General features: G+C 38.7%; 1 protein-coding gene across 34 annotated transcripts in view; it reads left to right on the top strand.

The window, feature by feature from the left end:
• NRXN3 (neurexin 3) overlaps positions 1-26,274 on the top strand; it is a 982,026-nt gene that overhangs the window by 425,258 nt on the left and 530,494 nt on the right. For all 34 annotated transcript variants that reach the window (XR_005602064.1, XR_005602065.1, XM_039553074.1 and 31 more), the window contains 4 exons: positions 8,714-8,833; positions 14,875-15,256; positions 16,630-16,820; positions 17,346-17,519. Coding sequence is in view for 32 of the 34 variants with exons in the window: in XM_039553074.1 (XP_039409008.1) it covers positions 8,714-8,833; positions 14,875-15,256; positions 16,630-16,820; positions 17,346-17,519 (867 nt within the window). In the remaining 2 variants the exon portion in view is untranslated. The remainder of the gene's footprint in view (positions 1-8,713; positions 8,834-14,874; positions 15,257-16,629; positions 16,821-17,345; positions 17,520-26,274) is intronic.

Below are 26,274 nucleotides of genomic sequence, written 5' to 3'. Positions count from 1 at the left end.
AGATCTCCACTTGCAAATTTTGGCTGCTGTTTGTACTTGTTAATAGTATGATTAATAGTATGATTTCTGTGCATTTGATGTTCCCCCTACCAATACACCCAGGGTTCCCGGTAGACTTACACATACTGGTTAATATGCAAGTTAAAAACTCCAAAGATCATAAAAAAGAGTGGCACCCTTCAGAATGGAGGTAGAAAAAGATAGCTAACCTAAAGAGCATATGCAGTGTTTTGTACCCCCTGCAGAAGACTGGAATCCTGCTGGCTTTGTAATCAGTTAGACATAATTCTGTGATGCTGTTATGCTCTTAGAGGGACGCTGAAGCTAATTCATGTCACACTCCTAGCAACAATGAAGGTAACTCTGTGTGCATTTGTAACACCTCCGGCACCCAGGTACCACAGGGAAAGGTTCTTTAATTGAGAGAGAAGTTTAGGTCCTTTGAACATTTGATGATGTTGTTCTTTGCCCTTGATATCTGGACAAAGAAGTGTTGGTACCAGGACTGTCTCCTGTTGTAATGCTATGCTGTTGGTGAGGACTGTGCAGTGTGTCCTAAAGTGCATTTAAAAAAAAACTTTAAGGCAACATTTGGGACTGGATCTTCAAGGAGCTTTTTTTTTTTTCTCTGACTCAGCTGCCTATTCAACTGCCAAATGTGCCTTTGGGAAGAGGAGACCCTTTCTTTGGTATTATTTTCTGTGTTCTGAAAGAGGGGGACAAAGATGCTATCCTATTGTTAGAAAGTGGTCTCGGATCCTTTTCTGAAAGACATGTGCAATTACTGTACGGCACTGTATGGCCACGTACTGTATGATTTATCCATCTCTCTGATCTCCTTGCTTTTCAGATTTAGATGAGAAGTTGCTACTATAATACTTAAAAAAGGCACAAAAAACCGCCTCTACAATAAGAATCATATCATTCCAAAATTCAAATAATCCTTTCAAACGAAGTAATAGAGGCAATTAGAACACTCATTAAATGGGATACGAGCTTTTCCAGCTTGTTCCTTCCTGTTCCTTAGTAACATAGCAAAAGAAAGGAGTTTTGAGAGGGGGAGTGGGGGAGAGAGTTCGGTTCTTGGTTTAAAGACTCATACATGTGGTTCATAATTTTTTCCCCTCTAAGTGGTTTGAATCTCATCCAGGCAGTCAGCAGTCAAATTATTTCATTGCTGCTCTATATGTGTCTGTGTGATACATATGGCTCACTCCAGTTGTCTCAGCCTCTTTGCCAGCATCTTTTTCTCACTATCATCATGATTAACCCACTTGTTTTGCAGTGTTTATGGAGAGACTTGAAACTACTGTGGTCTTATGGTTGGTAGCACAGTCCATCTATGCTTCAAGTAAGGTACATCAATGGGAGTAGTGAGAAGCTGTTTGGTTTTGGTATCTGTATTATTGTATCTACACAGGAATAGAAAGAAGAGTTAAATCTCTAGCTTTGTTACTCCTGCATCTTGCTTTGATTGGCAGTGCATTACTGGAAAAGCTAATAAAATGTATAGCTTCCTTAAAATAGAATCTCTTTTCCTCTCTATTACTGTTGTGGTTTACTAAAGTCTATGCATAATTGTTGCTATAACGGTTACATTAAAATTCTTTCTTACACTAAAACTTTGTGAAGTTCTGCATATCTGTAATTTCTGCATATACTCATTTCTTATCTGGCAAATCACACCCGTTAAATAAGTATACCTGAAATCAGTGGTAGTTGCTATTACGGAGGCAAATCTGGGTTGAAGTTTTAGAGTTATTTTATTAATTGCTGGGGTGTAGTCATCTTCAAAGCAAAATATATGAGCAGGTGAAACTCTGGAAAGCAACACGGAGTACTGTAAGCCCTTTGAACTCACATAAGACTGTCTAAGCGGCAGCTTCAGTGAATGCGGTTTCCCTCTAGTGGTGCTCCCTGCGGTAGACGCTGCTCCTGTGATTGCCTGGCTGCTTAACTTGCACTAAGAGTTGACTTGAGCTTTGCTCTCTGAAAATCTAGTGTGTACAAATATTTCCTTAGGCAAATTGTAGATGAGTCACAATATTGCAGCTTCTGAGTTCTTTATACCTACGCTGAAGCTTTTGTTGCCCTGATCTGTTAGGAACAGCAGTTTAAGGCGTTTGGCAAATGTGAAGTGGTTCATATGACAGCTTTATCTGAGAACAAACATAGTCAGTGTGACTGAAATCACTTTGAAGTTAATTCAATTAAACTCTTGTAAATCTTAATTTTAAAAGCATGAATACTTGAGGGTTTTTTACGTAGTTCTGTGTCCTTTTTTGACCTCCTCACTGGTTGTGAATATAAAATAAAATTCCTTTCCTTAAAAGTGAAAAAACTCACCCAATAAAAATGGGAAACCACCTATTACCATTAAAAATTAATAAAATCTTGAATAGATAATAAGAAATGCTTCACTTTATTTTTAAACAGTGGATTTTTTTCATTTAGCTTGAAGTTGAAATATTTTGGATGTTTTCTAAGAATAAAATTATTTTTGGATGAACTGAAATATCCTTTCATTAAAATTGTAATTTACTATTTTAACCCTTTTGAGGGATCAAGTTTCTGTTAACATGAATGTTTTCCTGTTAAAAATGATTCTGCTCTAGATACACAGTAGTGTCTAAAGGCATTAAAATTCAGCAACAGTGAAATTGGGTAAACAAGGAGCATAACCCACTGCCCTTGATGGAAAAACCTCAAGATGAATGCAATTTGTGCCATGTGTGGCCTGTATGATATATGCAATCAAAGCATCTCCTTGTTCTTAATCACAAGTTTTATTCATGTCACTTGAAAGACATGCAACTAAATTTTCACACCAAGTTTTGTTTCAGAGTCTTATGAAAAAGCTGCAATCATGTTGAATGCTGCCTGAATCTGTGTTGAACATTACAGCTATTGACCAGGGTGTCTGCAGTGAAAATAACAGCCATTCAATATGCTGATACATGTATTTATAGCAAAAGCAAGGAAGTATGTTGTGTTTAGTTGGGTTTGGTTTTGGTTGTTTTTTTTTTTTTTTTTAAAGGGCTTTTAAAAAATATTAAAATATATTGTATCCAAAATAGTTAAACCTAGATTAACTTTTTTTTTTTTGCCATGTTTGTATGGAGATGGGGGTAGGTTTGAGAGAATGAGTAGGGTGGTCTTGCTAATTTTCAGTTAGTTGCTGAGCTAATTCCATGCACTCTGTTAGTCCGGGTGTTTCAGGGAATTCTTACTTGCACCTGTGAGGCTAATTGACTCTGTGGGTGTTTAAAGGACTCTGTGTATGCACTTTTTACTGCTGAATGGATGTAAATAATTAAACTTTGGTTCTGGGTAGGCTGATGTAAATCATCTCAACTTTATTGACTTTATGCAATAAAGCCACTGTGTAAAGCTGTAAACATAAAAAATTTTTAGCATGTCTTACAGAAAAGTTGTTTTTTTTAAGTGCATGCTATGTTTTGTTTAGCTTGTGGGGTAGTACATGGACATTATCCCGTTCCTTGAGGAAATGGAAAGACTGGTGCAGGTAAGGTCCCCAGTGAAGGTATTGAGTATCTGTAGGGGAGTGTGACTGCTTGTTCCTTGTTGGCAACCAACATTTTCTTGAAAAGAGGAATTCTAAAGCCTGTATATGAGCAAAACAAGCGTGTGTGTATGAGAATATAGGTTGATTTGACTGGGATAGCTACATAAATGTCTTCAACGTACAGAGTCAGGGGTTGCCACTTGTTTCTTAGCAATTAACAATGCTCCTGGTGTTGAACAGCAGATCCTGGTCAAGGAAAAGACCGCCCTAAAACGCTTTGTCCATACTAGTGCTGCTTGAAAAAACCAACAAAATTTACACTACTGATTTATATTTAACTAAGACTGAAAGTTACTGAAGATTTTCAGAGCAGCTGCCAGCTCTGCTTTTGAGTCGTTCTTGTGTTTTGATATTCTACCTGTAGTAAGTGGGAACTTAACCACGTATCAGGAAGCCATAAAGGTGTGTGAAAAATTGGCAGCATCTTTGTCCTTACACCTATTTCTTCCTTTTTTGTGGTCTTGTGATTCATCCTCATGTTGTTTCACAAATCTCTGTGCACACATTTTACACGGCAAACCACAGCTCCTCTGGTCATTATATAAAGGTGTAAGTTAAAACATCCAATGCCCCTCCTCCATCACAAATGAAAAAAAGGGGGCAGGGGGGAGCAAAGAAACTTCCCCTTCCCAGACCCTCCTTGCCTTGGGATGCTAATGGCACTCCAGCAGGGTGTTGCCCTGTATGAAAGAGACACAAAAATGCATCTTCCACTGAAAAAATCTGAGATGGTAGCTAAGCATTTTAATTAAAAAGTAAAAGCAGAGAAAACCTTATCATTACTTCTTCTCAAAGCATTAGTATCACTGTAGAATTATCATTGTAATTGTGCTGAGCGAAGCCCCTTGTCCATTCTCATCCATACGGCAACATCCCTCCTGTTCAGCTCTTGTGGCATCTGTAGAATTCAATGTTCAACCTCTTCTATAATGTTGGGTAAGATATGCAATGATGAAGATAGCCTGGTTTCATGCAGGTCATTTTAGTCTTATAAATGGATAAGATGATGACAGCCTGCATCAAAGTAAAAGCACACTTTTTGATCCACCTGTGAGAAACTGCAGAGGGGATTAACCCTCTTTCTCCTTTACCTCACAGGAGGAAATTTCTGTGTGCTGTTAGCCACTGAGGGTGGATAACAAGTGTGTTTTCAGAGGTATTGTCAGAACTGCATCCCTCTGACCAGTTGTTCTAAACAAGTGAGTTCTTGGGGGGCACGTGGAAAGCAACTTGGCGTTTTTTAGAAGGCTTGATCTGCTTTTTGATTCTTTATACTTTGGCATGTGTATTCTTGGCAATTTTATATAGTTTATTTGAGCCAAGCTATTAATTAACAGCAGTGCACCTTTGACGTAGAGATAATATTTGGGACACTGGGCAGATTGGATGGAGTTATTCCATGTTGAAAGCATATACTAATTGTTTTTTATGAACAATATGCATACAAGTTTGAGTAGATTTTGGAGGATTCATGGGAGAATGAGGGGGATTCACTGTGGTTGAATCAAGTAATATTTGCTCAAGAAGCCTGAACTGCAGCTGAACTCCTGCCCAGAATTTGGGGATGGCTAAGAGACAGATAGTTTTGCTTCTGATTAAGTAGTATTTGCCACTGCAAAGCATAAAATGAATATTCACTAGCCTGCCTCATTTGAGGTGGAAAGTGAAAGGTAGTGATCAATTCTATACGATACACAGTTTCTCAGAGAACATTGGGAAAGGGAGTGGAACGACCAAGACAGTCAGAGATGCCAGGAGTGATGCTCTGTCAGCTTAACTATTAAGTTATTGCTTCAATTAAAACTTTCTTATTCTGTTTACTGTTATGTTGTCCTTTACTCTTTCCATGCATAAAAATAAATTGCAGAAATAATCTAATGCCCAATGACCCAAAGTATTATAAATAGAAAGTGTTTCCAGGTGTGCCATTCATTGCCACAAGAGCTCCTTGTCTGCCTTTTATCATAAAAGAATGTTGTACAAAGGGAAGATAAAAATCTCTAGCTTTTTTTCTTTCTTTGCCCATTTAATCTTCTGCTTTGCTTCCTCCTATGTCTGTTATCCTTGTTGAAAGATGATGTAGGTGCAGATAGCTTGAAAGTAGGAGAAAATGTAAACCTGCAAAGCATAAGACCACAGAAATGCCTTACCAGGCAGGAGATTTTTAGGGACAGCATTATGGTGCTGGTACAAGTGGTCCATTTCCTTTCTATTTTCCCCAGCATCAGCAACTGTTGCATTAGGAATCTTCAAGTCCTTGTTTAAAATTTGATCACATATAAATATCTGTACAGTAACAGCACATGTAGTAATCATGCTCAATGAAATAAGTTTTGGTATCCAGATGTGAAGTCCCTGAATACACTGTTCTTGGAACTACTCAGAATTCAATGGGAGCTTGCACAAGGAGCAGCAATTCATTTGCACACTCTCAATTGAAAAATGGGGACACAATTTTGCTGCTTTTCAGGTCAACTCACTGCTGCATAAATGTCTTGAAAGCATTTGAATATAAACCCGTTTGAATAATGTAAAATAATGTTTGTTTAATTCTTTCTTTTAAGATCAGATATGTCTGGTTTGAAAAATTTATCTGAACGCTAATGTATTGAGTTTTTGTATGTAGTGTAATTTGGGTAACCTTACTAAAAGAAGCCAATGCCCATTTTTACAAAAGGAGGGTGGTAAGTGAACAAAAGTATTACAACTTTTTTTTGTTTCTACTGATGAAATATAAAATTGTCTGATCAAGACATGGACTTAAACAACAAAATAATTCATATCTGTGGTGCTTAATTTTCAAATTTTTATCCTAAGCTATTAACCAGTTACTTCTAAGTAGACAACCTTACTCATTTGGAAAAAGTGGGAATGCTGCAACTTTCTATTCATTTATTTGTGAATTGGTTAAGCTACATTTTCTGAGAATATATTCCTGTAACTTCTGTTGGTGTCAGAGTTTCATTTTGAAAGTGTTACAGTGGGCATCAAGACAATCCAAACCACAGACTGTTTTAGCTGATCCCTGTTTTATCAGGCTAGGGTTGAACTAGAAGGTCAGCAACTGAGTGAGTTACTCAACCATGCTGAATACAGAGCTATTGCACAGAAAGCATTGCCTTGTCAGCTGAGCAGACTCCAGCACACCTGACTCTATCTGTTGGCTGAGCCCTACAGAGCTCTAATGGATATGTGGAAAAGATTGGGTTTTTAAAAAGCATTTTCTGCTCATCCCCCCTTTCCCCTGCTTTCAGATGGCATTATACAAACGCACACGACCAGGTGACCTCCTTCACCCTCCTACCCAGGAAGTGGCTGTGTAGAACTATAGTAACTGATGTTGTATAATTTGATGTAGACAATAATTTCACTGGCCATCCAGAGATATAATTTTGTGAATTCTGATCTAGGATAAAATATACTTACTGATGTATGTCTAGCATAACTTTCTTGGATTCTTAGAGTTTTGTTTGTCCGGTGCCAAAGAACTTAAAACTTTCTGGCCATCAGCTAGCTGCCTTGTTCAGCTGGATTTACATGTGTGGTATGTGACTTTCGCATGTGGTTGAGGGACAGCAGAAGTTATGTGTTTCTCCTGCTGAGGAGATATTCTCTGTAACTTCAATATATGACTCCCCATCCTTTTAATCCAAGAATGACTCTTATCTTTCAGGTCACTAGAAAAATTTTTTTTCCTCTTAGTTTATGGTAAAATTGGCTGGCAGTGGTCTTTATTTGAAAAGTTATTATTCTCCTTTTTTATTAGCATGAACTGCATGATTTTTTAAAAAAGAATAACAGAATATTTATTTTGTTTTGGTCTCCTTCTGAAGAATTCCTCTACTACACATTGTATCCTAGTTGAATGAGACACCATCTTCTTTGCCCATGTTCCTCCTTTGCTGAGAAGTAATTATGGTAATGTTGCTCATTAGGTACTGTGCATCCCGTGGGCTATGGACTATCTGACCTTAGTTTTACCAGTGCAGTAGGATAGCTGTAGCAGTGCCTCATTGTCCCTATCCTGTCTCTTTTAACATGTTCAATATGTCTCGTTTTTTCTTCCTTGGGTTCCCCTTTTGCCAGTTTGGGCAGTGGGTCCAGACCCAATGTGCAACAAGCTTGGCTGTCCTTGTTCTACATTTTCTGGTATACCTGGATCAAAAGTCCCCACTTTAGTACTGTACTAAAATGAGGATAGATGCTTTCAATTTAGCACACACCATTATTCAATTTCACTTACTGTTTGACATGAGTGAGGTGTTCTGGTCCTGTAATCTGAACAATTAATTTTTTAAGTAATTGCCTGTCAACTGTGATGGGTGAGCAGCAAAACTGGACAAATATGGGTAGCACTAATGCTGTTTTCCCAGGAGCATTGTTTGCAAGGGCAACTGTGGTCTAACCTTTAGGAGAAGACATGGTTCCTCTTCCTCTTTTGACTATAATTCAAGGGGTGAAGTAAGCACCTCAAAGCTAGGCTGCTTTTCCAAAGAACCTTAAAGCAATCAGCCAGGTTGGTAAATGGTTTTCTTTTTGAGATTTTAATTTTTTTTAAATAATTTTTGAAGGTGGGCTTTGAAGTTCTGTGGGGTTTTTTTATTGTATTTTGAGAGGTTGGTGTTTTTTTTGTTTTTGGTTTTCTTTGAGACTGAAACCAACCTGGTGTTTGATACTGGAGTGTTGAAAGACCAGTGTGATTAACTTTGAAAAGAGTCCCAGGTACCTTGGGGATGTTGTAAATCCAGATTCTTAGGAGAGCAAAATGCTACTGTAATGGCTCCACTTTAGAGATATTTCAGTCATCAACTTGTTTTCCTATTACTGTAAGGTGCTGTACAACGTGATGTTTGGAAACTAGTACCACAGCACAAGAGAGATTTCTACCCATTTTAAATGCATGAGATCTTAGGGCTCTGAGGAGGAAGGCACCTGACTGAATGAAAGGGTTTGTGATTCCCTGAGCTGGGAAGGTGTAGGTGTGAGGGTTGATTACAGGTTGTTAAATGCCTGTACACTCTACTGGTCTGTATAACACCAGGTTGATTTTCATGATTATTCCCATTGAGCAAGTACTAAAGTGATTGTGGGTCTGGCTTTAACTGCTGCACCTATCACCCTTCCCAGGCAAGGGACCTGAAACCCTTTATGCTGGGCAGAAACTCAATGACAACGAGTGGCACACTGTCCGGGTGGTTCGGCGAGGAAAGAGCCTCAAGCTGATTGTGGATGATGATGTTGCCGAGGGTAAGAGTGAGTTTTTTGATCTCTTTATTGTATCTCCATTTCTAGTCTTTACCTTCTCCCTGTTCTTGTGTGCATCTTTCCCCCCACCCCTTTCTGTTACCACCTGTGTATTATTTAGTGCTACTATGTTGATATGTTCAGGTCTGAGACACTGTTCTTAGCCAGCACCAGAAACTTCTGTGACAACTGTAACGACATGAGATACGGGTTTAGGGGACAGGTAAGCTTGCACGTATCTCAGATTGCAGAGGTGTTCAGCAAAACTTTCTCTTGATCCAGGCTCTTTTTGAAGTAGACTGAGTACACTCCATTCCTGAGTTAACATGATGGTTTCCAATGCTGTGGAATCAAAGCCAAGGCTCTCTAGACTGTTCCTCTGCACAAACTTTTCCTTGATGATAAACCTGCATGCAGTACATGTGTTACAGAGCGTGGATATATGTCTCTGCTGTTCCTTGATTATATTTTTGGGGTTTTTTTTTTTGTTTGTTTGTTTTGTTTTGTTTTGTGTGGTTTTTTTTTTCTTTTCCTTTTTGTAGTTTGGGTATTCTTGATTTTTTTTTTTTCCATTTTCTGCATTTCCAGACAGCTTTTTGCGTTCCTACTTTTTGCAGAGAAATGTAGTTAAAGGGAGGAAAGAAAAGATCAATCAGTCAGGAAAGCTGGTGTGTCCCAGGTTGAGATTTGCATTGAAATGATCAAAGTACTTTAGACTGATCCTTTTCTAATTGCAAAATTTTAGAGATTATACTTTTCTGGTCCATTTCTCCATGACTGCAAGAGCCAGAAACCTATCATTTTCTTTTGAAGGTCTAAAATTCTCATAGTCGTATATCACTTTAGGAACTGGGTTTTTGAGGAAAACATCAGCAGCCTGGAGGCTGATGATAGAATCAAAAAGAGCGGGAGCCCTGGATGCAAAACTGCTGGGGGTATGATTGTGAGTTGACACCCATGCTGGTTTGCCAAAAGCTGAAATCCTCTCTTCTGAGTAGCTTCTATTCAGAATGCAACTAGAGGGAATGGCTCCCATGCACAGTGCCAGAACACTATATCCTATCTCTGCAAAAAGATTTTTTCTTCTCTGTGAATTATTTTAAATACTGTGGTAATTTAGATTATTTGGAAAGCCAGGAGTCAGAAATCTGAAATAAGCCCAAAGAAGTCATCTTACAGGAAAATGGTTTGAAATAAGATTTTTCTCTGAAGTAAATATATGCTGTGCTATATAGACTGTGATTTTGCAAGAGAGATCAAGAAACATATGCAAGAAAAATCATTCTCTCTCCTTGTTGGAAGTCAGCCTTGGTGGTGGCTTGGTCAAAATTAGCTTAAAGGAAAAATGAATTTTACTTAACAGGGAACTTTTTGAGTTAGTGTCACATGCCGGCAAACAGTTCATCCCGATTAGTTCTAAATTTGAGAACAATTCTTCTGGATATGCTTTTTCAGGAAGCACCACGAGGTGGCACTCTCTGCATTACCGAATCGATCCCCTAAAGCCATCTGGTTTTGAAGTCTCTTTTTCACGAAACTGAGTTTATAAATAATAATGATTCAATCCTGTACTAAAATAGTATACGCATATGTACATGTATATGAATTACATAATTAAAGATGCATTACAGCTAAAAATATTAGTTAAAAGAATGCCATCATGGCAAAGTCAAAAGTCAGAAAAGCCGGAGTTAAGATTTTCTGTGCAATCTGCATCCCACTTCCTTGGGCAGATGATAACAGTCTTCAGTGATGTGGTCACATAGATTTTTCCACAGGATTCTTGCTGTCTTAGGCATAGATCAGAATTCTAAATTGGGCCCCCAGTAGAAATAAACGGCCTATTTGATTTCAGTCTTCTTGTTGCTTGTTTGGAACAATGCATGCCAGGTAAATTTTGCTCTAAATTTAGACCTTGATTTTTTTTTTTTTTTTAATTCTTATTTGTTTTGGTGGGTGTTGTGGGCTACTCATCAATATATTTATACAGAGCTAAGAAGCTTTAACTGGATTTATTACCATTTCTGTGTTATGTGAAGCAAGTGTGCATCTTTTTCCCATTTTGCAGGTTTGGAAACAAGGCACCAGATTAAAGTTGGATGTATTTGGTACCAATTTGGCATATTTTTTTAGTCATTTGCATCAGAATGATTCAGCATGTCTGTAAACTACATCCTGTAAATTAGTTCAACCCTGCTACTTAAAGAATTAGATGTAGACAATTAGGGACCACCTATGAAAAAAATCTGTAATGAAGTGTGTGACTTGGTTTCCTGTAGGACATCTAAGGCAGAGACAGAATCCAATTCTTCTGGACAGCATTTTACTGTTTAATCACAAAACCTTTGTCCCACGTTCCTCCTGACCTCAGAACAGACCTCAGAACATCAGTGGTAAATGAGACACAAATATTGCAGATATGTTCCTCCCTATGACATCTTGCTAGCACCCAAATACCACAGTGGAGGCTGGAATTTTTTCTGTCTCTTACCACTTGAACTAGAGAGTTTCTGATTGCTGTAGTAGGTACAGTTCTCTGTAGAGCACAGTGGGGGAACCAGAGGTGAACTCTGCAGGTGGGGCTGATAGCTAATGAGATCAGAAAACACTGGATTGCACTCCATGATTTCCTAGGAAATTACATCTCTGTTCTGTTTCTGATCTTATATTGCCATGTCCTTTTTAGCTTTTCACTGAACTACTCCTAACTTTCTACACTACTGCTTCTAACACTATTTCTTTTTTATTAAACCAGCCCCAGTTTTCTCATTTTTCACCTTTTCTAAGATTCTGGGCTCACCTCCTCCAAACTCCCTCACTCTATTTTTAATGCCCCCTATATTTGGGCTCCCTGTCCCAGTGTACTCCTGATTTCCCAGTCTTGGCTTTTTTCTCTCACTCAGGCCATAATTGCCTTGTATTTTTTTTAAGGTGTAGAAGAGCAAAGAAGGAGTTTTCTTGCCTTTGAGCATTGACATCTCTTAATTTTATTTTTCTAATTTTTTGTTATTTAAAGGTACTTTCTAATTTTAAGAAAAAGCACTTCTGGTTTGGAAAAATCCTAAGTTTTCATTTGATAACACTGAAACTTTAAGCCTCTAAGAATCACAGCGGTGGAAGCGAGAAAGTTTTTCTAAACAAATTTCCCCGTGTACTATTTCAGTTCCTGGAAACTGCCATTTTTCAAACTAAAATAATATTATTTCTGGTGAAGAACCATTTTAGGATTTAAAAACATTTTCATTGGTCCTGACACTTGAATTTCTAAATAGTCAGAAATTTGTGATTGCCTTCAGCTTCTAAGTTTGATCAGCTGTGTCTGCTTGGATTGAAGTTTTCCATGGTCTTTGTATAATTGCATTTATATTTAGATCCACTAGTAAAATTTGGAATAAGGGAAAAAGTTGAATTGGTTTGTGTAATATTTTTTCTTCATATTTGAAGCAGCTGAAAACATTTTTTCTAATAACAACTGTGTTTGTTTGCTGTCTTTGAGTAAAACTTGGACACATTTAGACAAAATATAAATTGAAAAATTGCAGTTTGTACATGATCATGAGAGGTGATTTAGGAATATTTCAGTGTTTCCAGAGGCTCTAAGCAAGAAAATGACCATCAGTTCATTTAATCTGACTCTATACACTACAAACCAGGATGTATCATCCAAGTGTCTTTATAAATGTGTTCAGCTTTCATTCTATCCCCAACAGAAAAAAAAAAAAAAAAAGTCACAATTAGTAGGAAAAGTCAGGAAAGGACTACTGTCTTTTGGTTGGTTGATTTTTTTTTTTTTTTTTTTTTTTTGGTCTTTTAATTCCTGGAAACTCTTAAGGTGAGAAATGGTAGGAGGTTTCAGGAGATAGCACAGAATATGAGAAAGCTCAAAAGTCCCAGTTGATCTAACCTCAGGGAATTGGAGGAGTTTGTCCTGGATTCAGCCGTGGTGACTGGTATGATTCTCAGGTATAATCGCACTGACTGACAAATACCTCTTGCAGTGACAGGTCAAGAGTTGTGTATATATGCTTGCTGACCTGTTGATGCATTAAAGTAAGATACTGTTGCTAAATTTTGTCTATCTATAGCACACTAGAAATATTTACTCAGGTCTTTATACAGTTGTCAAGTTTCACAAAACTAGTGTGAATTTAAATATCTTTGTTCCTTCTGGTTTTTAAACCTGGTGAATTTAACCAGCATGTTAAAATGTTAGGAGAGGGACCAACATGTAGTGTGGCTGTCTGCTTTGAAAAACCTAAGAACCTTCTAAAAGAGAGGACTTCACCTGTGCAGTGATTATGATCATGGACAAAACACACTTGACTTGGAGAAAATTAATTTGCTGCCAATTAAAAACAGAGTTGAATGGTGAGAAACAAAGACAAAAAGTAAAACAGTGTCTGCCACCCTCTTTATTGGGTTTGCTCCTTCCTGCCTCTCCCCCCTGCCCCCACTAGGCAGAGGAGGGGGCTGGAGAATAGTGGCTGCAGTCAGCCTGTGACAGCTCCTCTCTGACACTCCTTCCTCCTCACCCTTCTGTCTGCTCCAGTGTGGGTCCTACCCATGCAATGCAGTCCTTCATGAAGTGCTCCAGCATGGCTGGTCACCATAGGCTTTTGGGAAAACCTGCTCCAGTGTAGGCTTTCCAGGGGCTGCAGTTCTCTCAGGAAATATCTACCTGCTCTAGCACAGGAGTCTTCCATGAGCTGCCGTGTAGTTGTCTGCACCACTATGGTCTTCTCTGTGGATGCTGGAGAATTTCCGCTCTGGCACCTGGAATGCCCCCTCCCTCTTTTTAGTTCTTGGGTTTGAGTTGTTTTTTTTCCCCTTTGTTTCTTACTTGTTGGTAGCATTACGTCCTTTCTCACATTTTCCCTCAGGCACCACCATTGTGGCCAAGGGGGTCAGCTGTGCCCTGTGGTGGGTGGGTTGGAGCCATTTGGAATAGGCTGTGTCAGGCATGGGATAGCCCTGGCCTCTCTTCACTAAGGCTGCCTTGCAGCCACCCCACAGCCAACACCACACTGTGTAAACCCAATGCAGAACTGCAGAAAATGTCATGAGAGAAAAAATAATGGCCTTGTAATGTAGCAGAATTTGAATAGTGGTTGTACAGTGAATGATAGGAAAACAATTAAATTCTTAGTATTTAATTTATTCCTGTTGTTTACTAAATGGACCAAGGCCTGTTTAGAAAAGATACTTGGCATGTGTGACCAAATAGTCAAAACGACCTTAATGAAGAACTGTGGAGGGCTAAAATAAGATTGGCTGAAAGGGTTTTCATTCTGACATTGCCCAACTTGTCTTTATAGCATACTGTTTTATTTCATCTATCTGTATGTGTCTGCACTGGTGCCTAGCACACTTAATGAAACATTTAAATGTAGAAGTAGTCTGAAAGTAGTATTTGGTATACTGAATAGCTTGGATATTTTGAGAGGTTGAAATCTGTCATGATGTGGTAAATAGCCCAAGGGGTAGGTTGATGATTTAAATATATGGAGGGCTTTTTATCTGTTGCATTTTTGTGTGTTTCCCTCCTGCCTGCTCTTAAAAGAAGAGGAATAACATCAGGCACCAGGAGGGAACAATGGAATACCTATCAGCAATTTTATGACTGTTCTCACTTCTCTCACTGCTCTATTTATATTAATCAATGTTTATCAAGTGTTTTCAGGAAGTGCACTGGGAAAAGTTGTCTCGGAAGTGTTCATGTTGTTTGGCAGATGGTCTGCTGGATCAAGTAGATCACTGTAGGCTTTAAGGGAGACACTTGGTCTGTGAAGCACAGGGAAAAGTATAGAGCTTGCTGCCCATGGCCCCTTAGGGGCCTGTCTTTTCTGCCAGGTTTTGGCAACTGCTAGACTCATGCATCTCTAGCAAGCCTCTTCACCAAGATTCCATACATTCTTTCTTGTGGAAGCTACTGGGCACTGATCAGATAGGGTTTAGTTTGGCTGTTAGTCTGGAAACTGGAGCATGAAGGGCTCCATATAACCTGTTGCTGATCCCCAATATTCCTCCTTGTTCATGTCCTTCAGGCACAATGGTTGGTGATCACACCCGCTTGGAGTTCCACAACATCGAGACAGGGATCATGACAGAGAAACGGTACATCTCTGTCATCCCCTCCAGCTTCATCGGCCATCTCCAGAGCCTCATGTTCAACGGGATGCTCTACATTGACCTGTGCAAGAACGGTGACATTGACTATTGTGAGCTGAAGGCACGCTTCGGTCTCCGCAACATTATAGCTGACCCTGTGACATTCAAGACTAAGAGCAGCTACTTGAGCTTGGCCACCTTGCAGGCTTACACATCCATGCACCTCTTCTTTCAGTTCAAGACCACCTCAGCTGATGGTTTCATCCTCTTTAACAGTGGTGATGGCAATGACTTTATCGCAGTTGAACTAGTCAAGGGGTAAGTGGCTTTCTGTTATTTTCTACCAGCTTATTTATAAATAAACTTATGGGTGAGCTTAAAATGCTTGCATGAAGGGAAATTCACCTGATACTCATGTTTTCTCTATTGGCTGAGCTGTAAGGCAAAGCATTTAAACATAAACACTGAAGCTTAAGATTCCTGCTTTTATCACTGACTTCCTCTTGAGGCTGGGGGAAGGACATTTTTACAGTTAGTATTTTAAGTCATTTGGACGTAGTTAAACTAATGTTTTGTTCTGTCAACCTCACAGATTAGCACAGAGGAGGAGGAAATGTGCTGAGGGCTCCTTATCTCTCTTCTTCCCCACTTCCCTCCCCTCCCTTTTTTTTTTTTCCATTGTAATACTTGTTTTTCTGCTATCTCCAGTGAAGGAAAAAGAAAAAGCATATGGGCTGCTGAATTCGTACTTCTGCTGGTAATGCTTGACAAAAAGTGAACTCAGCTTGCTTTTGAGATGCTATATTCTTTTCAAAAGACCAATGGCTTATTAAAAAAAAAATCCTTTGTTAACTGAACAAATTCTGATCCCTTATGATTTAGTCATGGTAGACATGTTTTCCACAGTTTACTAGTCCTGTTTATTTCAGTTCAATCTGTTTTCATTTTTAGCTTTGCACATACTTCTGTAAGTGGGACATTGAGTAATAAAAAAAACAACAGTCATGAGCTCCTGGTTCTCTATTGAGAGTTGAATTTTGTTGTCCTTTTTTTTTTTCTTTTCTAAGTAGAATACTTCTCTTCTACCCTCAGGTGGATTTCTGTGTTTGAAATATATAAATAATTCAGTGTAACACTCCCATGACTTCAGTGTTCGTTAGGGTCTTTATTTTTTGCCAAAAGCATTGCTAATTGTTTTTCAGCTGTTTGAATAAGTCTAGGATCTCATGTGAATTTTAATATAATATTTCAAGTGAGCTTCCCAATTAACTTCTTATGGGGGTTATTCAAAACTCAGAATGAACCTGGGGAATATATGCCCCAAATAAGCATGTCTAGTGTTGCTCTCCAGTACATTTATCAATATTACCAATTTAAAAAATTCATTATATGCACAGACAGTATTTTTGTGGATCTGAGAGAATTTTGTGGAAAAGAGGAATGTTCTATGGTTAGAATCTGATTACTTGAAATGTTGTCACCTCAAAACCCTAATCCTTACACTTTGGTGGAAAGGAAACAATTATATTCTTTCAAAGCAGTGGCTAATATTTTGGCTTATTAGAACTTTCTAACCCAGAGATATTTCCCTTCATGACTTTTTAAAGTTAATTTATCAGCTCTGGCTAAAATAAGGCCCAGTAATGCTGGAGTTCTTCCAGAATTTTAACTAGTTCTTGCTATGTTTACAGGTATATACACTATGTGTTCGACCTCGGGAATGGACCTAATGTTATCAAAGGCAACAGTGATCGTCCTCTTAATGACAACCAATGGCACAATGTCGTCATTACCAGAGATAACAGTAACACACACAGCCTAAAGGTGGACACTAAGGTGGTCACTCAGGTTATCAACGGTGCCAAAAATCTGGATCTTAAAGGTAAACTCTACAAGGCTGACGGATTCCCCCTTCATTCTTGCAGGGCTCAACTAGTGAACAAGAGAAAGCTTACAGTAACCATGCGTTACAGAACAGTAAATCTGGACTTTGCACATTTTGGCTTTTGAATTCATTTATCTCTTTTTTGTTTGACAACTTCTTGTAGCAGAATAGTTCGTCATACTTTGCTTTTTTCAGAAATTGTCATTTTGCATTTTTTCCTAGTTAGGTAGCAATTACAACTGGGGTTATTCAGGGGGTTTTGTGAGGGTTTTTTTGTTGTTGTTGTTTTGGGGGTTTTTGTGTGTTTTGTTTTTATTTTGGTTGGTTGTTTTGTTTTGGGGTTTGCTTTGGTTGTTTGTAGTAAAGGAAGCAGAAATTACTTCTTGCACAAGATGTTGCTCTGTTTTTAACTTTCTCTGAACATGTGTTCGCTTTGCTTTATTCATGTTTGGTGGCAAGAAAAGTGACTCTAGAAGGTGTGTAACTTTCTTCTTCCTTTATGTTTACCCCTCTCTCCTCTAGGTGATCTCTACATTGCTGGCCTAGCTCAAGGCATGTATAGCAACCTCCCAAAGCTGGTGGCCTCACGTGATGGATTTCAGGGCTGTCTGGCATCTGTGGACTTGAATGGGCGTCTGCCTGACCTTATCAACGATGCTCTGCACCGCAGTGGGCAGATTGAACGTGGATGTGAAGGTATAATTGATTTCAGAGAGCTTCCCCTCTCCAGCACTCACTTCATACTTCATTGTTGCACTCTGTGCATCTACTTGTTTACCTTGCCATTCATTTCACACCTTTGCTTCCATTGCAATATCCTTCACTACACTTATGTCTACCAAATGCAGCTTAAGGATTGCTGGTTTCTGTGAGTGGCTTAGCAGCTCTTTTCTTATATGCTCCATCCCCTATGAGGTGGTACCTCCAGTAGTGGGAAAGGATAGTACTAGGGGATGGACTACCACTTACTAGTAGTTTTCTCAGAGTGGTTTATTAGCTTTACATTAGTCTTAAAATACTTTGGAAAATGTTCTGAGCATTCAGTTTATTTGTGCTTCAGAACACCCCTTGGCATCCACAGAAGTAAGCATTTTGAAGAACAAATAGGTAAAGGGGAAATAAAAGGTAGAAGGAGCTGAAGGGTAAAGATTGGATGAAAAGAGGAGTTAATTTTTGGTGAGGTGGACCTCCAGTGAAAGCACTGGAGGCATTGCCTCTTCTGCCTGGAAAACATTTCTCTTTAGTAGTTTCCCTTTTCCAGCCAGTGTAGAATCATGTGGGATGAGTTACTTTTTGAAGCATGTAAATAGTAGTGATTTCTTGAAGCTTCTTTAAATAATTTGCTGTTCCTGTAAGCTCCCATTAGTTAAAAGAATATTGACATCAGCATCACTGACTCAGTAAAATGCATATGGCTTCAATTCCCAACTCACTTGGGATACTTGGCATCCAAAACTCCAAGGTTTTGCTGTCTGGGTTAAATGACCAATCACCATTATGTCTAGAATCATTCAGTACCAATCTGCTGTGTTGGCCACCAGTCACTAGCTTTTTCTGTAAAGTTTATATGTATGTTTGCTAAGACAAGAAGTATTTCCCAAACTGATCCTTCAAAAATTTCATAAAGTGAAATGACTCCTTGATCATCTTTCCCTACTGTGTCAAGATTACAGGTTACACCATGATGAAGCCTTGCCTCTTGTCAAGACTGTTCCTTTTTAGGACTGAAAGTATCATCTTAGAGATAACTTTGATCAGCTTTAACCAAATTGACCATACAATTAGATCTGATCCCTTTCTTGTGTCTCAGTGTTCTGGGTGGCTGGGAGCTCTTGTGCCCCACCCCTCCTTTCATGCTCCCACAATAATACTCTGGTTTGTGAGAATTTTGTGTCCTCTCAAAGGAGCTCATTCCATGTCAACTCCCATCTCACAGCATTGGTGGGTATCACATAATTGTAGGCTGCTTTTTTCTGTCTTTCTCTCTTTTTCTTAATACTGTCTATTAACCACTTTGTTCCTTGTGGAAATGAGCAGTGTAGCAGAACTTGTGTCTTTGCCCATTTGTGGGCATGCCAAAAGAAGTACACATTTTCTGTATCGTTGTTTATAAGGTTAAAGGAAAAAAATGCATTTGAGGTTTATGAAAAAGTCTATTCTATTTATCTTTGATGCACTGAAAGCTCTTCTTTAATATTAGTGATTTTTTGATAACTCTTTTGTTTAAAATTATCTCAACCCATCGGCTGTTTAGCTGGCATGTGATCTCTAGTAGTCCTCCTCCTTCAGAGGACTTCCCAATTGCACTATTCTGTTGTTCTGTGTGTGACTCAGGAATGGAGTCATGATGCTTTCCCAGAAGACTCTGTCCCATTGTTAGAGCTGTGGTGTTTCCTTCTCCTGTACCTGGTGTAGGTCTTTGATTTAGTGTTGTATTGCTGAGGTTGTGTAACATCAGTACCACTCCCAAAACACATAATATGGCACTTGGCTTGTCTGTGTGCTAATGTGGTACCAGCACAGCTGCTGCCTGAATGTGGAGATTGGTTCACTTTCCAGAACGCAAATTCCTCTTCTCTTCTAAAGTCCTTCAAATAGGACTCAAAATTGGAAAGAGACCTAAAAAAATGGGTGATAAGGTCAGTGATGGTCCTCATTCTCTCTTTGGAAGAACTTGATCTTGGAAAGCTGTGTCTGTACTACCTTCCCAAATGGTTCCTGTTCAGTACCAAGGAAACTGCTGAAGAGGAATATGTTCTTTTTGCCAACATATTTAATATTAGTAAAAAACCTAAGAATTTGGTCACCGTAAAGCTGTTACATTTGTTGTTGAATTTTTTTTCTTATTTTTTGAATCACAGCAATCTTCAAGGCTTCATCTCAGATCTTTCTTGCTGCCTGCTGGTGCCTATTCTTACAGTTGCCAGTGAAAGTCACAGCTATCTCACATCCTCTAAGGAAAGAAAAACTCTAAGCATGTTCAGTCCTTATTTACGTCTCCTTAGTTTGTTTTCATCTGAAGTGATCTTGGGTGCAGTCTTAATGCTTTTAAGGGCAGAAGTCCCAAATAGTCCTTGCTGCCTCATGATGTTTAAATATGTATTTAATAAACATTTGTAGGCTTTTTGTCTGAACAGTTTTCTGTGTATTGATTTGCTGGACATCTCCATATTTCATCATGAAGGGCAGAGGGACCACATCCATGATGAGAACATGCATGCCTAAAGAAATGTTAATCCATTCCCACACATGAATCTTGTCTTTCAAAGATCATGTGAGAGTTTTCTGCTAATGCTTGTCTTTCATTGTGGCTTTGTTTTCAGAGGCCGAGATTACAATGTGGCAGTTGTTTTCTCAGAAACTGCCAGTTTGATCTCAGGACAGAATCAAAGAATGTGTAGAGGAAGAACGCCTTGAGAACAGTAGAATATGAGGTGTAGGTCAACAGACAGCACTGTCCTGGCTAAGAGGCACCAGTACCACTACAGAGGGGTGATATTATTGCATCCTGTTCATGTTTGTTATTTCTGTTCATGTATTTCAGTACCCTGTTTCATACCACCAATTAAGATTCACAAGTTTTAACAGGAAAATAATATTCCTTATTGTCTTGGTTCTGCTGCCACCTCCTTTTATTCAATTTGAGGAAGCCACTGAATTGTCTTGACCAGATTGTTCCTCTCATGTGCGTAACCATGATTCAGCCTCCCTGTGTACCAAAGCACACACCTACCACAGTATAGAATTATCTGTGTTCCGTGATGAGTAAGGCTTCTACTTGAGCAGGGAGCACTTTCAAGAAGTTGTATTTATAGGACATCTTTTTCTTTGGAATCTGAAGAATTCCGAGACATTCTTAGTCATATATACGAGTCACTCTTAAAATGCAGGCATCCTTGAGACTGAAATTGGCTGGTCTTTAACAGTGTATAGTAGTGCTAAAAAAAAGACTTAAGGCAAGAATTACTTTATCTCTGATGTCCTATCCGTTCTATCATTATTACTTCCTTAAATTATAGGGGTTTGTTTAGGCTAGCAAAACTAAATAACCTCCTCATCCTCTTTGTTAGGTGACATATCAGGTCACTTTTGTATCATGCAGCTTCCATGTGTGCTGTACAAACTTACTGCTTTGGCTTTTGAAGTCTACCATTCAATCACCAGTGTGTTTGACAAGATGATAGCTACCACACTGACATGTTTTGTGTTTCAGTGTGTCCTGCAGTACCATTGCTTTTGGCTGAGGATTTTGAGGGGGATTATCTGAAAGAAGAAAACCCAAAAACGTCTGAAATGTCAAATGAGTTTATGGAGTTAAAGCTTCATATCACACGCGTTTTTTTCTTTTCTTTTTTTTTTTGTTGTTGTTGTTGTTGTTGCATGTGGTGGTTTGGTTTATTTTCATTGCTCTTTTGCAATTGCTGCATTCGTGATTTTTCAGGAACAACAGGCAGTTCTTCACAGATCTTGAAGGTCTGATCAGATCTGTAGTGGCAGCTTCTGTTTCCCTGGAAGGGATTTGGCAAAGCTAGAAACCACCTTGCTGCCTGGTATGTTCAGGTGTGCTATATACAACTCTGAGGAGAATAAATCTTGGGGAGAATGGCATGATACCAATATACTTGTTCATTTTTACAGTTACTTGAGCTCTTGTGCTCACTGCAGCTTTCATCACTAATTATGACACAACAAGAGGGCCCTTCCTTTTACCACCACCCCAAGAAAGGCATTGGTGAGAGGGCCTGAGAGAAAAGCTGCCAAAGGGAGGGAAGTGGTTAAGACTTAAATGGTCCTTGTGTCAGTGTTGCATCAGGGTATTAAACACAGTGAAGAGACAAAATGAATTCTCAGAAAGGACTTCAGATGGGAGGGCCTCTTCTAGCAGAAGCTTGAAGGCAAGTCTGCCACCTGCTTTGGGCCTTGCTTTTCCCACCCACAAAATTCATCTGCCAGATATTCATGTATTTGTGATAAAAGTATGAAATTCATCTATGTCTTGCAAACCACTTTGAAATAGTGGGTGGAGGCTCCTAGACAAAGCATTAGAAACTGAAGAAAAGAAGTCTTCTATCAGGACATAGTTTTCTCCAGTCTCCATCTCAACAGCCTATGATGGGTGGTTGGAAAATTTTTGCCCGTGAGTTTGAGTAATACAGACTATTCCTACATCAAACATACACAGTTTGAGAGAAAAGATGTCTGCACTATGGTGTATGTGAAGAGTTGGTAGATAGAAGAAGTTGTACCAGGTGACCTCCTTTCCCTTCTTTAAAGTAAACAATTTAAACTTCAGCTCAGCTTTTTCTTACTTCCAGACTTTTAAAATGAATTATTCTTGCTTAACTCTTCATTCCTGGTCTTACTAATAGATGAATGGATCAGTTTATTCCATCCACAAAAATCTAGACGGAGTGATTTACTGCTTTTTTCTCAACAGTCCTCGAAAAATTTAAGCAGATGTCCTACCTTTTGTGTAGTTTAAAGAGGATGCCCTCAGTATTAATGAGTAATTTCTGCCTTTGAGGCATTTTTTCACCTCTTTATTAATTTGCCATATGCTCTTCTGTGTTTTCCTTTCTTTTTTTTGGACATCCCTATGTTGCTTACCGTGGGCTTTAGAGCTATCTGAAATTCATCTGCACATTCTAAATATTTTCACCCCATCCTTCCCCCAGCCAAATAAAGCTAACAGCAGTGGCTAAAGAACATTTTATTTCTTCTGCAAGGTAGTTTAACATGTGTTTTAGAGATGTTGCTTCTACCTCACCTGTTCCACTAACAGCTTCTCACAAAGGAGACTGATTATTAAACTGGCTGACACTATTCCAGATGTTTTGGGACTTTTTTTTGTCATAATTTAATCTTCTTTCCAGATCCCGCAGTAGAATCATAATCTTTTGCTACTTTCCATGAAATAGTATCGTTAACCTTTGGAATTTGCTGGTGCATGAAAAGCATGAATGACACATACAGGCTGGATAATAAGAAACAGATTTTGCATACTAAGCAGTATGTGGAAAACAGCAAATCTAATCTTATGCTTAAAGTCTCACAGCAGGATAATGTCAAAAAGGATTTCACCCTTCATCTGCTCAGTAAAGAAACTTCAAATCTGGTCATACTTCACTTTTTCTCTGGAATCAAAGGTTGTCCATTGAAGAGTGGAGCATTAATTTGCTCCATGATGGTTTGACATCTCTCCTTTTCCTTGCTTTTGTATTCTGTTCTCATAGTGCTACTGGAAATATGAGCTTTTCTCTCAGTTACAAAGAAAATGAGGTGCAGGGAAGTAGGAAAAGTACTTGTTTGTTATAGAGAAATTACGTGATTAGAATAAGTGTTGAAAATGATGCATGGAGAAATGCATCCTTCTCCTCTTTCTATTCCTTCCCCTTTCTTTTGAATTTTGTTTAAGGAAAAAGGGATTTTATAGCTCTGTGTAGTAAAGCAGTTTCAAAAGTAGGAAGAAAAATCTGACTATCTTGAACTGGAGGATAATTGCCATCTTGAGTCATTCACAGGCTGTGAAACAGTAGCAAAGATTCAAAATGTTAAAATTCTTAGGAAACACAGGAAATGGCATCTGTACATGTCAGTTATAATTTATTGGGTTGTAAATGTAAAAGAAGACAATGGGGAAAGGAGAACTACCAATCTTTCTTCAGTATTAGCTGTGATATTAGAACTTTTAAGAACAGAAGGTTAAGAAGGTAAGTATGCCCTTCTTAAATAACCATCTTTTAAGCCATGAGGTTGATGATTTGGTGTTTTCTTGTTCCTGTTGTGCTGTGTAATAGAAATATTTAACCTTCAGTGACAGGGGATTCAGGAGGTGCTGCCTGTGCTCCCATCTTTGTCCTCTACATTTTCCATTCTGAAAGAGAAAACTTAGAATCAAGGTATAACACACCAAAAATCCATGTGGCTTCATTGTAAACTGGACTCCATTAAAAAGAAACAAACAAAACAAACAAGCAAACAAAAAAAAGAGGCCCAAACAAAATTTAAAAAAATAAATCCTGTGCCTACGTGGAAGAGAATCAGTGGTATTGTTTTGCTTTTAATGCTCTTCAATTTTCAGAAAGTGTATTTGGATCTTTAGACAGTCAGATTTAGTAGATCTGTGATTTTTTTTTGTTTGTTTTTGCCATGTGGACTATGATTTGACCACAGATAGCAAGACCATTCTGACCTAGGTGAAAGAATGAGCTGGTACTCTACATTTTTTCGATTGCTCTGATGACTGATTAAGACTACATGGGTCTAAAGCCTGAGCTGTCTGCTTGCCTGTTGATGTGAGTTTTTTTTAAGGATGTGTTGAAATCCATGAGCAGGTGACAGCTTGTGAGGGGGCAAGGTGCTACTGTCACTTATATCCAGTGTAAAGTTCAGTTCTTTGGATAAACAGAAATTTTTTTCATATAGAATTATCAGTCCTCTGTGGTTTTCTGGCAATAAATCCACTTTGGACAAAAAGCCAAACAAACTAAATATATGCTTGACTGAGGTACTGAAAGTCAAATAGATTTTTTTACTTAAATGGATTCTATGTATTTCTCAAATAAGACAAAATCTCTGTAAAATTATTGGTAAATGCTGAGAGATGGGTTTAAGAATGTGATGTTTTTTCTTCTCTTTGTATTATCTGTGAATTTTGTGATTTTGTGTATGCATGAATGAAATGCATTTCTTCTCTTTTTATATGGTTTTGTTATCTGTTGGTTGCGTTAATGTAGTCATTGTCCCTCTGCGCCCTTGTTGCTTAAATTGTCATTTCTGCATGTTTTGATTATGCATGTTGGCTGTGATAATTATACCAGCTTTTATTTATTCTAAGTGATGTTACCCTGGTTCATCTGCCTTTATACTAACCTGTTGTTTTTTGGTTTTACTTTTTGTTTGTTTGGTGGGGTTTTTTTTGTTGTTTTGGTTTTTGTTTCATTTTGGTTTGCTTTGTTTTTTTGTTTTTGTTTAGCTAACAAAGTTGAGTTGACCAAAGCTGACCTGCAAGGTAGAGAAGATTATTCTTCACCATTACTGGTTTCAATGAAAGATGCTTTTATGTAACATTTGGTGCCTTTCACTGGATGCAGTCACACCTCTAAGACAGGAACAGAATGACAATCTCCAGTATCTCTGGAGGAGGATAGATGGATTGAAGAAAAACATGGCAAACAATGGAGCTGCTTCTGTTGACCTGGGGGGTTTGACTGTATCAATCTCTGAATAGCCATAAAAGCACCAGTTGATTTCCTGGAAAGCCTAATGATCAGGCAAATAGCTGCTGTGCATCAAAACATAGAAGGCCCTCAGAGCTTTACAAAGCAGAAAGCTGATTTAGTTTCTTTAGTACTGATGTTAAGAAATGAGATCAGGAGGTAAAAACTGGTTGGTTTTTATTAACTTAGACTTCAAAAAAACCCCTGTAGAAATAACTTTCTGGAATTTCAATTTTAAAATAAAACAAAAAAACCCCAAATCTCTAAACTACAAACCCCCGTAATATTTAGAATGGCACTTTACAAGCCATAGCCTGGGCAGGAAGGGTTCCTGTTTGTAGGAGGGTCAGCACAGTAGCAGAACCAGAGAGCAGCACATAGGAGCAGCTGTTAACACTGAGGGCAATGAGGAGGCCCCTTGTCCCCTGTCTTAGCAGTCAGAGTTGCCAACATTATGCTTATTCTGTGCCACAAAGCTCCTTCCCCAGCAGCTCTTGCCGCACCAGTGATGTCAGAGGCTTCCCCCAAAGAGACCTTCTGGCAAGTCGATGTCTGCAGGCCCCTGGTGGTACAGAGTGCCTGGTGCCTGCCCAAGAAACTGGGGCTGAATCATCTCCTCTGCAGAAGGTGTGTCCTTGTCGAGGAGCTGTGTCACCACGTCAAGGAATTATTCGAGAAAGTCAGTAGGTTGAGTAGCATTTGTGAGAATAAGAAGGAAATTGGGTATTCTCAGAGACCCTACAGACTATTTGCCTGGGACATAAGTAAGGAAACATGCCTATTAGAAGTTAATAGATCTTTGATACTAGTATAACCAGAGAGATGTTTTCCATGGCATTGAAAGGGTATCCTTTTAAATATGATAATGGAAGTATACTTCCCAATTCATCTGTAAAGATTGCAATACAGAGTACAAATTAATTTATTCCTGAATGCCATGAAAGTGAAAAAATTGTTCCTCCTTTTTAATGGAAAGGGAAATAATGGTCTCAGGTATAAGGGGAAGTCAGAGGCATTGAACAATGTGTCTCTCTTTAGCAATCCTGAAGCCACAGATGGCATCTGTTATGGGATCATCTTCGTCACCTTGAAATTTTATGTTTAAACCACTTTATGTCTAAGGTTCTGTTGTGAGACAAAACATAAAATGTTCCTGTTTCACCCTCTGAGACAGAGACTTCCTGACATTTAACATAACCCTGGAATTACCGTTGTGTAGCTTTAATCACGTG

Source organism: Corvus cornix, chromosome 5 (genome assembly GCF_000738735.6).
Source record: "Corvus cornix cornix isolate S_Up_H32 chromosome 5, ASM73873v5, whole genome shotgun sequence".
Lineage (NCBI taxonomy): Eukaryota > Metazoa > Chordata > Aves > Passeriformes > Corvidae > Corvus > Corvus cornix.
Note: the sequence above shows the minus strand (reverse complement) of the source record. Positions and strands in the feature narration are given on the sequence as shown.